The sequence below is a fragment of the Vigna unguiculata genome, chromosome 8 (genome assembly GCF_004118075.2).
Source record: "Vigna unguiculata cultivar IT97K-499-35 chromosome 8, ASM411807v1, whole genome shotgun sequence".
In the NCBI taxonomy this organism is placed as follows: Eukaryota; Viridiplantae; Streptophyta; class Magnoliopsida; order Fabales; family Fabaceae; genus Vigna; species Vigna unguiculata.
In genome coordinates, this window is record NC_040286.1 from 30,056,775 (window position 1) to 30,068,012 (window position 11,238).

At 31.2% G+C, this 11,238-nt stretch overlaps 3 protein-coding genes across 3 annotated transcripts; 2 read left to right on the forward strand and 1 right to left on the reverse strand.

Annotated features, from left to right (window-relative positions):
• The first annotated feature begins 687 nt into the window (after positions 1–687).
• Positions 688–3,150, forward strand: LOC114193168 (exocyst complex component EXO70B1-like). Its single transcript, XM_028082879.1, has one exon. It carries the CDS (start codon positions 862–864, stop codon positions 2,872–2,874), a length of 2,013 nt encoding a protein of 670 aa, XP_027938680.1. The 5' UTR covers positions 688–861; the 3' UTR covers positions 2,875–3,150.
• Positions 3,151–6,880: 3,730 nt separating this feature from the next.
• LOC114195090 lies at positions 6,881–7,937 on the forward strand. The gene is made up of 2 exons (XM_028085486.1): positions 6,881–7,145; positions 7,381–7,937. Exons 1-2 carry the CDS (start codon positions 6,881–6,883, stop codon positions 7,917–7,919), a joined length of 804 nt encoding a protein of 267 aa, XP_027941287.1. The 3' UTR covers positions 7,920–7,937.
• An 84-nt stretch (positions 7,938–8,021) lies between these two features.
• Positions 8,022–10,239, reverse strand: LOC114193859 (GDSL esterase/lipase At2g24560-like). Its single transcript, XM_028083822.1, has 3 exons — positions 9,618–10,239; positions 8,354–8,609; positions 8,022–8,236 (listed from the first exon to the last, which is right to left on the reverse strand). The coding sequence occupies exons 1-3, from the start codon at positions 10,233–10,235 to the stop codon at positions 8,043–8,045; spliced, it is 1,068 nt and encodes a 355-aa protein (XP_027939623.1). The 5' UTR covers positions 10,236–10,239; the 3' UTR covers positions 8,022–8,042.
• Between the last annotated feature and the right edge of the window lie 999 nt (positions 10,240–11,238).

The following is an 11,238-nucleotide window of genomic DNA, read 5'->3' on the forward strand; positions in this document are numbered from 1 at the left end:
TTTTTATAATATATATATACATCAAATCATTTCACCTAAATACTTAAATTATTTTATTTTTTTCATTTTAACCTTTGTAATTTTTTATACATGAAATTTTTTATACTTGAAAAAATAAAATAATTTAAATATTTAGGTGTAGTGATTTGATGTATAAATTCAAAACAATTATTTTAACATGTTTATATAAATTATAATTAAGCTTATTTACTAATTTGGTCTCAAATAGGAAAGGACGAAATTGGATCATTTTAAAAAATTTGGGTGCTAAATTGAACCAAAAATTTTAATTGGGGTACTAAATTGAAAACAACTATTACATTGCCACGTGTCATGCTTGTAAGCTGCCACGTGGCACGATGATAAACTGACATGTGGCAGTTTTTTAAATTTTTTGAAAAAGAAAATTAATTTTTTGAAAAAAAAAATTAATCTTTTGAAAAAAAATTAAAAAAAAAATAAAAATTTCATGGCTTGACACGTGTCCTGTACGGACACGGTGTTAACTCCAACTTAACGGAGAGGACCAAATTGAACCTCTTTAGAAAATTGGGGTACCAAATTGACCATTCTAAAGTTCGGGTACCACATTGAACTTTCTGAAAAAGTTTGGATACCAAATGTGTATTTATACCTTAAATAATATATAAGTAGTGTGATGGGAAAGTAAACGAAATAGAGAAAAAAAATATAGAAAGATAGATAAAAGAAAGTGGAAGTTTGTCCAATATTTTTTTCGGACTAGACTTTGTGTTTTCCCCGAGATTTCATCTGCAAAAAAGGGGATCTGAGCTTTCAACCTAGGCATAAATTTAGCATTGAATACCTTTTGCCAAAGTAAGTACTGAGTTCAGATAAAACATGACAACTTTGGACATCCAACTCACTAGATGGTTGAGGCAAACAGCAGTATGGAGATTTGTAGGTTTTTTTTCAACCGTTGTTGGACTTGTTTGCTATGGTCGCAGCTCCTCTTTCACCCTTGTTTTCGGAGAGTGGAGCTTGTTCAAGATCTTTCTCTACACTGTGTTTAGTCTCTTCCTCTGTTTTTGGAGTCTACTACACGCAAAGGTATGTCCACGCTCAACGTGTCCCCTATTCAAAGCTCACTCAGCACTATTGCTTTTGACCCTCACATCTGTGTATTCCTATTTCACTGATAAAGCTGCGAATGGAAAACCAGATGTATATAGTTTGATTTCCTGTGCTGCGTTTGCTATCATGTCATTCAGCCTCTCCAGGCAAACCCAGTGCGGTTTTGAAGTTGATCTTTTGAATTTTTTCTTGGGATTTCTAATACTGTTACTCATGAAGATTACATTGGCATTAGCTGTTGTTGGAGTAGGTTTCAGCTATGCCCTTATTATTCTTCGTTCATCATTAGATACAACATCATACGAGAATTGTGGAACACAAGATGAACATCCTGTAGTTATTGATATGAATCAAGCTAGAATGATGCAACATCTAGTGGATTGTGCGAAGGCCCTTGGGAAGGACAATTCCAATCTTGCCAACACGCTTTACAAGCATGTAAAGGAATTCGTTGAAGATGATTCTAAACGACAGGTAATCGATCGCAATTTCGTGATCGATGCGCTACCATTGGGAAAAACGAACGACTTTCGTAAAACTATACAGCTGATGATGGGTGTTGGGTTGAGAAAAGAGTGCTGCAAGGTGTACTGTAATTGGCGGAGGGAGAGCTTAAAGGAGTGCTTAATGAGTTTATTAAGGTTCCCAGAGATCAACACCGAGGGCAATGGTGAAGGGGTTGAATTTAAAGATTACGTTATTAGAAGAAGGCTTAAGGCTGTGAGGGTCGCTCTTACAATACTTGTCCCCAGTGAGCGACGACTTTGTGATAGCGTCTTCTCCGGGATCCCTTCTGTTGCTGATCTTTGTTTCACTGATGTTTGTCGGGGAGCTACCATTCAATTGCTGAATATTGCCGTTGTCACTGCGAGTGGTATCCATTCCAACTGGCGGTTGTTCGAAATCCTTGGTATGCTTCAGGTTTGGTGTAAAATAATTCCTTCGTTTCGATCATTGTTTCCACAGTTAATGGTAAAGAAGGCAATGGCAATGGCAATATTCCAGGACGAACTAGGAAAAGCAAGCATGGCCAATTTTATCAAAGTGAGAAATATGATTTCCCATCACCCAACCTTCAGTATAATGGCCAATCATTGCGGGGTTCTTGTAACGACCATTAATGTCATGAGGTACCTCATTTCTACTTGTTTGCCCCAACAGACCTCGGAGCATAATGTAGCGGGAACATCTTCATCTTCTGTGTATATTGATCGAATAATGAAACATTTCGAGAGAAAATTGGTGGCAGAGAGCAAAAGAATGAATCCTGCACGGCGCTACCTTTCCATGATGAATACTTGGAGGTTTGTAGAGCTAAGCGCAGAAATGTCCGGACTTGATTGTTTGAAAAAATACAGTGCAAAAGTTCAGCAAAACCTCAAATTTTATCAAAGTACTTGGAGTACAGTACTGGAGTTTTTGAAGCTAGAGAACAATACGTTAGTGGAGCCTAATGCTTACGCAGAGTCCCTGAAAAGCAACATCAACTTGTTCAACAATGCCTTTGAACATATATATAGTACTCAGTCTACATGGGTTGTCTTTGACATGCAGCAAAGGGAACAAATAATAATGTCACTTCAAAACATCTTGTTGCCAGCATATGGAAGCTTCATTGGGAGGTTTCAGAATATTCTTGGTAAAGATGCTTTTAATCATATTAGATATGGAATGTTTGATATCCAAAACCAACTCAACAACTGGTTTCTCGAAGGAACGAAAATGATCTACCAAAGAGAGAAAGAAGGACTATTAAAGCTTGTTCAAACTAAAATATGATTTTTTATCTCATAATAAAAGTAGTTCTAAACACATGTATGCCTTGTCCCATGTTTTCTTCTTAGAATTGTGAACGCTTGTTTCTTTTTTCTCGTTTCCATTTGTAGATCAAGTCTAAAGTAAAAGTTGAGATTGGGAATATAAATTTTTTAGTTGAGAAAGAATAAAAAAAACTTTATTGACTATATTAATACTTTTCTTTAAATTTAGAGAAGTTCGTTATCATCTTGGTTCGCCCGATATTGGCACACATAGTTGTGATTCATGGGAAAAGGACGATACCAGCAGAATTCCAGTGAGTGGTAGATAGAGTGGAAAACGTCACACCAAAAAACCCTCTGATTCAACCATTGCTCTAGGTTGTGGTAGAACTTTAGAACAAAAGCAGGGCAGAAAGACTACATTGTGAAATATTTGATGAAGATTATATGGTCTCCCAAAGGATTTGTGTCATATTCGGCAATGAACGTTTTGTTAACAAAACTAGCTTGGGCAACCAAATAATCTGCATAAACAAGTTGTTTATAACTAAACTAGAGTGATAAAAAAATAAAGTGAATTTGTTAAAGAACTCCTTCTCAGGAATTCTCGCGAACAGCTTCTGAGCATAAGAATGTACACAAAAATAAAAATGCAAAATTGTGAGGATTTATCTTCATTTATACCTCTTGCATCTTTATTTTATTTTTTCAAATTCTACAAATTCTACCTCCTGACATGGGTGAGGCTTAATTTATACAAGTAGATATTATCTAGAAATTAGGTTTTGAAGGATATAATTCAAGAATCCACAAATTAGACGTGTTCTTAGGATCCACATCCATGGATGATTCTACATTAAGTAGAATTGGATGATTCTTTCTTCAATGAACTTTGGAAGATAACTAATTGTCCTTTCTTTCCCAATTAAACATATATATGTAAGAAAAATATGTTCTACATCAAACCTGGATTAAGTTTGCTCATACAATAAAGGCAATTGATCACAAATGATAGGCAGACAGAGGATCCTTACCAAGTCCTATAAAGGTAATCATCATCGCCCAAAAAATTGGTTTCAGAACCTTTCGACCAAGTTCCCATGGAAGGTAGGATAACGTGCTTGGTTAACCCAGATATGTTTATTTTTCACTTAAATATGTTTATTTTTAGCCGACATTGGTTGAAAACATAATGTCGTATCTGTATTTTTCATCCTATATAAGGAGAAATATTCATTAATATTAAATTAAATTAGTTGAATATCTTTTTGTTATTCTTTTTTTTACCATACTATTCCGTTAGCATTTTGTTTTTTCAATGTTATAATTTTTTTTAATAATTATGAATACTTTCTGATATTTGATAAAATTAGTTAGTAATTTAATTTTTTCTAGTAGCAAGTGTGATACTTAACTACATAATAGTAATTTAACATACAGAGCATCGAGAAAATTTATAAATAATAGTTGAAATATAATAATGAAAAAATATAAACAATAAAAATAACATGTTTCCTTATTCTGAAAATTTTCTTAATTGATTAAGTCTTTGTCAGAATTATTAATTATTTCGTATACTTTCTTAAAATCTTAAAAAATATTATAATGAGATTCTTTTAGCCTCAAATAGTTTTAGAACTAATTGAGATTCAGAAGTCACTTATAATATCAATAATTTTACATGAACAATGAATGAATAAGATATTTAATTGACAGTAGGATCAAAGAATTGGAAAATACAAATTATGACATATAGAATAAAACTCACAATACATTAGAAAAGACATAAAAAATAGGTGTCACAGAATAAAGTTTGAAAAATCTTAAAGATCTTCACAAGAAATACAAATTCATGATAAGATCAAAATGATTTAGGAAAGAATTCCAGCAAAGAATTTCTCTCACTTCAAATAATAACTAAAACCTTTTCATATTCCGTTCCTTCACAAAATTATTTATACTCCTTTTATCCAAGAGAAAAAAATAACATAAATAAGTTTTTGGATCTTTTATTTAAAGTCTAAAACTTGGACTTTTTATTCTCATCCCAAGCAAATAATACATGTGGATAACACTTCACATGTTGGACTTCATCATGTAATTGCACCTCCATTAGATTAACCACCACTCTTTGCAAAGTTTTTTGAGTCAATTTAGCTCTTGCTCTTGTCGTCCTCCTAAATCTTGTATTGGCTTTTAGGCTTTCCTTTGATCTTTAGTATAGACTTCATGATTATTAAGAGTTTCAACATTGTTAATAATGTCCATGTCAATTTATATTTATGTTTTCTCGTTTTCTCGTATTCTATTTGATTAATATCATCTCAAATGCACTTAAGCATGTGAATATTATGGAAAACTTGGGATTGTGACTTGATAACTTTAATATTGTTATCACGGATCAGAGGATCTTAGTTGTTAGGATATTGTTGATGAGCTTGGTTGACCCTACCATATTGTGAGACTCCTCAATAACATAGCTTACATCATAGTTAGTCAAGATGTGTGTAGTAAAAATGTTGTTTGAAAAAAATCATTTAATTGTTCTTACATTTTATCACGTGTTGCATGATATGATATGGTATGATACAATAAAACTAATTAATCTTATTGTTATTCTTGATAACCCATGATATAGAACTATCCTCTTATAGTAAATGTTATAGAATATAGTGTACAAATTTATCATTAATATTCACACTAGTTACATTTCAATCTTAAGTCTCTATTTTAATAATGAGACCCAAAGTTATATCAATCATAATGGAATTTCTTATCAACATGCTTCTTTGGATCCGAAATAAGATAAATTAAGGATATTTTCATTGTGTTGAATTGAATATTATTCATTTAGTCTTTTTTATTTTCTTTTTCTTTCTTTCCTTTTCTACTTATCCCCTATTATGACCAAATGGTAATGACACCAATTAGCCAAAAACATTCAAGGTTATGATCTGCCATTTCCCTTATACCGTCGACTTATCTTATCGACCTTTTTCTAACCTCTAGATTTCTTCCCCTTAAATATTTCCCACCCCCTACAAACCTTTAACCTTTCCTAGGTTAGTTTTTTTCCTACCCTTATGATGATGTAAATGTTATTGATCCAATCGGCCTTGGGCTTGATTGGGCCCAACACCACACCCCCTTAATCCAAAGAAAGCATCAAAGTTACAATTTTCCATGAAATTGTCTTGAAATGTATTAATAGCTGAACTTCTTAATACTATACAATGACAAATCTTGATCAATAAATTTTGGAGAATCAGAATTATATATATATATATATATATATATATATTATCACTATCGCTATTACAAAATTAATATCTTATTATCGAGTGCAATAAGAGTATTTTCTTAAGGATGAGAAAAGAAAATAAAAAAAATAAATTGTATTTAAATTTTTTATGTGTTAAATGAAAGAACATAAATAGTGATTAACTAAACAATAATAATAAGAGAGAAAAAATAAACACAAACACGTTAAATTTTCTTTTTCATTCTTTGTAATATTTAATTTTAGGGTTAAATATGTTTTGGTCCTTCAAGTTTAAGTGAAATTTGAAATTAGTCCATCTTCAAAATTTTATATCAATTTAGTCATTCATCTTCAGAAATATGTAGATTTAGCCCTTTTAACCAGATTTTGTATGTTAGTATTTGAAATGTTTACACCTTTTGACACATATTCTCTTTAATATTAGCTCAAATATTATCGTAAATCGCGTTTGAAATGTCACATAAACTTGACAAAATTTGGTTAAAAAGACTAAATTCACGTATTTGTAAGGATGAAAGACTAAATTGGAATAGAATTTCGAAGAGGGACTAATTACAAATTTCACTAAAAATTGAGGGAGCAAAAAGATATTTAACCCTTAATTTTATAATTTACTATTTATTAACATTCAATTAAATTATGTATATACAAGATAAAAATTCTAGACTCACAATTTTAAAAATTTGGGTCAAAGCCAGCCAATAATCCTCCGCCACTAGTACAATACACCACGCTATCATAAATGACTCTCTTTGACAATGGACAATTTCTCAAATCCTTCACTGCCTCTTTGAACTTCTCAAGATTTATAAACCAAACCAAAGGCGCTGCTCTACAGAAATCAAGTTATGTCTATCCGAAATTTCAATCCTCTAGAACAGAAAAGGCTATGCAGATTTCTGGGGTTTATGTCCTGTGTGATTGGACTAATCTGTTATGCGTTGAGTTCCTCTTTCAACCATGTATTTGGAGAGTGGAACTTCTTCAAGATCACCCTTTACACCATGGTAAGTTTCTCTATCAGCAGCAGCATGTTATTTATGAAGAAATGGAGACGATCCAGGCGTTTCTCGCTGAAAGTTCACGTGGGTGTTCTTGTTTTGTTGCTTACTTCTTTGTACTCGTTTGTGTCTGATAAAGTTGTGAATGGAAAACCAAACGGATTAAGTTTGATTTCGTGTGGAGCCTTTTGTTTAATGTCTTTGTGTCTTTCAAGGCTGATTAACCCAGCTTTTGGAGCAGATCTTCTCAATTTCTTCCTTGGATGTCTAACTGTTCAACTTATGGAGATCAATTTGATACTCTTTATCGTTGCTGCTATCTTCTGCTATTGTTTCGGGATTCTTCGTTCTAAAGACTCTAACTCAGAGATTGGAACAGTACCAATGGAAGACCAAGCAACCATAGAACTTGATACCGCAGATGGTGGAGAAAGAGAAGCAGAGGACAACATTGGCCAACAACAAGTTCCGTTGTTAAGAATGGTAGGTGATGGTTACAATTGGAAAAAATACGAAGATAAAGTAGGGAAAGGGAATGAAAATCAAGTAAGTTACTATAAATGCACACACCCCAATTGTTATGTGAAGAAAAAAGTTGGTAGAACTTTAGAGGGGAAAATTGTTGAGATCAATTACCAGGGTACCCATACACACCACAAGCTTATGAATAATATGAAGAGGAACTCTTCATCTGAATATTTGTATTCAGTGGTAACTTCAGAGTCTGTCACCAGTGACTTGCCAGATCAATCATTGGATCAGTATCCAAATGAAATATAATTTAGCACTCTGCTTCTAGATCTCATCACTTTAATAACAAATTTTATGTAATGAAACTAAAGTTCATAAGGAAATAAAGATAACACTTAAAATACAAGAAGAAAGTTGTCATAGTTCTCACTACTATTTGAAGAATAAGGGCAAAGCTACTCTTATAAGATAGTCTGCAAGATAACTGTAAGATGCTTCTGTTAAATGAACACTGTCCCAGAATACATACTTTGAGTGATTACTGCATAGAGGTGTAAATGCATTACATATCTCAATCACTTCCAAGTAACCTGATCCACAACACCCTCTGTTTGTTACCTCCATACCTATTTGATACATTTCCACAAATGTTCAAAATAAATATAAGAACACTAGAGAAATATAAAATGAAGTTAATTAATGCATTCTATGTGTTTGATGTATAAGTATTGAATATGACTTACCATAATGTTGAGGATGAGTAAAAAGGTTAAGTAGTGGGTGATACAAATCTCCATATACAATTTTGCTTTGAGGGAGTGTAGCTTGTAACAGGGAGAGTCTCTGAGCCAACTTCTGATTATACTTCTCACTGTCAGTATTCTGATGCATCAAACATTGCCTATCAATTTTGAGTTTTAGGGTCATTTGAAGAGGCACACAACCAAGGGGAGGAAGCCCGGCCACACCAATGTTCCTACATCCTTGGTCATATAGTTCCTACAATATCAGACACAAGATTATTATTATGACTGTGCTTCGATTAATGGATTTTGATTTTGTTAAACTTCATAAAGAAAATTAGAACTTTTAAAAGTATATTTCTTCTCTTGTGAATTTCTTATTATTAAATTTGTTGAAAATAATCTAAAAATATTAACTATTTTAAGTTTCACATTAAATAAAAAATAAAAATAAAAAAAGTTAGTCTCTATATAATAGAAAAAAATATATAAATTCATTACTTTAAAATTTTGGATGTTAATTTAAAAAAAATTATAAATTCATTGTTTTAAAGTTTTGGATCGTAAATAATATCAATTATTTATATGCATTATATTAGAAAAAGACAATTACTTTATGCATCCTATCATTTTCTTCCTAAGTCGTATCATTTTTAGAATTTATTTTTTGAATCACGATAAACAATTTTGAGAATTCTTTTTCAGATATCGATCACTTCCTTTTGTACAGAAAACATTTTCTAGAAGTTTTTTGATAGGAATGGGAGGCAATTACTTTAAAGTTTTGGATTGAATGTCAATGTAAAAAAGATTCTTAAATTCATTCACTTAAAGTTTTTAATTGAAAATAATATCAATTCTTTATGTGCATTACGTTAGAAAAAGACAATTACTTCATGCATCCTATCATTTTCTTCCTACGCCATATCATTTCTAGAATTTATTTTCTGAAACCCGATAGACAATTTCAGGAATTGTTTTCGGGAATCAATTCCTCTCATCTTTTACAGAAAACATTTTTCAGAAGCTTTTGATGGAATGAAATGAGAAATGTGATAAGATGCGTGAAACAATTACTTTTAGAAAAATATCTAACAATAATATCAAAATCCACGATTGTCTCCAGATTTTGAACTTGTATTACCTGAGTTAGGCTTAGTTATGTTAATGTATATTTATGTATTCTCCCTAAGACCTATGTGAGAAAAAGAAAAAAACCCAACAAAATTTACAATTTAACCATAGCAAAATAACTTTGGCTTACCTTAATGATGACCTCAAACTTATCAAGCAAATAATCTTGGTAAGCATCGATGGTGATGAACATGAGTCGTCGAGAGGGGAAGTCATGGAAATTCAAAATGAAATCGTTAGTACCAACAGAGATGAGAACAAGAGCATCATGAAGTCTTTGCATGGCTTGATCTTCTCCTACGATTTGCTTCAGCTTCATTGTGTAAGCTTTGAAATATTGAAGTTGTTGGTCCATCGATAAAACATTAGTGAGAGATGCAGTGAAATCATCAATACCAGATTGTCCCGAGCCAAAAGAAACTCCTGTTAGAAGTTCTTGGTCACTTAGGTCTGGATTTAGAAAAGGAGGAACAGTGTCTTTGATGTTCAAGGCAGAGGCAAGAAAATCAGGAACCAATTTTCCGTTGCTGAATCTCCCTGTGGGTACATGCCCTGGGAAATCTATGCCATAAGGAAAATAATTAGCCTTAGAAATAGTTAGCAGGTAATTGTTATTACCAGGATCAACAGTAGAATCTCCAAAAACAAGTAGGGATGAGAATTTTGAAGATTGGACAAGATTGTTTGAAGCAAGAACACCAATGCAAACATGCATTAGCATCACAAGATGCATTGTAGATGATGACATTTCTGCTATTTTCAAGTCACAGCTCTTATTTTCAAGGGCTACAGTGATACCTATCTATATATATATATATATATATATATATATATATATATATAAATAATGAGAAATGCAGTAAGAGGAAATAGTGTGTCAATTATTTTCCAATATTGTCAGAAAAGAAAGTATAGCTATATTTAGTGGCACAAAGAAAACATACTTAAAGTTATTTTGTTAGTTTCAGTGTAGATGATTGCATTTTTTTTTTTTATTTAAAAGAATTTAGGCAAATTATCTACTAATAGAATATTTTGAGAAAGGTTAGATGAGTGATATTGAATGTGCATGAAATTTAATCCAGTAATGTACTGTATGATTGATTATAATAGTTGTTTCTTTAAACATTGTATTACATATTTAAATTTCAATCGTGAATAGTATGTGAATAGTGTAAAATATTATTATTAAGCTACATAGAATAAAGTGGAAGTAATTATTATTTAATGCAAATTCTTGTAGCTAAAAGAACACTTAATTATTGCTATTTTTTTTCAATATATACATAAAGGTGTTTTTAAATATTTTGATAAATAATATATGTTTTTTAATTATATATTTAAAATGTAAATATATTAATTGTATTTATATTTTTGTAGTCAGTTACTTAAATTACACATTGACTGAAAAAAAGAAGAGAATTTACACAATGAAATTCTACATTTAATAGTTTTAGATTTAACTTCTTATTTTTAAATTTGTACTCAAATTATTAAGATTGTGAAAATAAACTTAGAATAACAATTCAATTAGAATACAAATTAAAAAAAAGTATAACATTTCAAACTTTTTATACAGAATGATTTTTTTTTTATTGATTTCCTCTTTGTTCCAATTAATTCTAAAAGAACATTATTTAATTATTTATAATAAGAATAAGAATATATGTGTAGAAAAAGATTACTAAACATTTAGAAAGAGGGTGTGAATGAATAAAGTTTGAAAAATGAAACCTTCTCTCCAAACTTTG

What these genes read in the sequence shown, in the direction of transcription:
- LOC114193168 (XM_028082879.1), top strand. Translation starts at nt 862, where the DNA reads ATGACAACTTTGGACATCCAACTCACTAGATGGTTGAGGCAAACAGCA.
- LOC114195090 (XM_028085486.1), top strand. Translation starts at nt 6,881, where the DNA reads ATGACTCTCTTTGACAATGGACAATTTCTCAAATCCTTCACTGCCTCT. An exon ending in AGATCACCCTTTACACCATG is followed by an intron (nt 7,146 to 7,380) that starts GTAAGTTTCTCT and finishes CTTTTGGAGCAG; the next exon opens with ATCTTCTCAATTTCTTCCTT.
- LOC114193859 (XM_028083822.1), bottom strand. Translation starts at nt 10,235, where the DNA reads ATGTCATCATCTACAATGCATCTTGTGATGCTAATGCATGTTTGCATT. An exon ending in AGTTTGAGGTCATCATTAAG is followed by an intron (nt 8,610 to 9,617) that starts GTAAGCCAAAGT and finishes CTGATATTGTAG; the next exon opens with GAACTATATGACCAAGGATG. An exon ending in TACTCATCCTCAACATTATG is followed by an intron (nt 8,237 to 8,353) that starts GTAAGTCATATT and finishes TGTATCAAATAG; the next exon opens with GTATGGAGGTAACAAACAGA.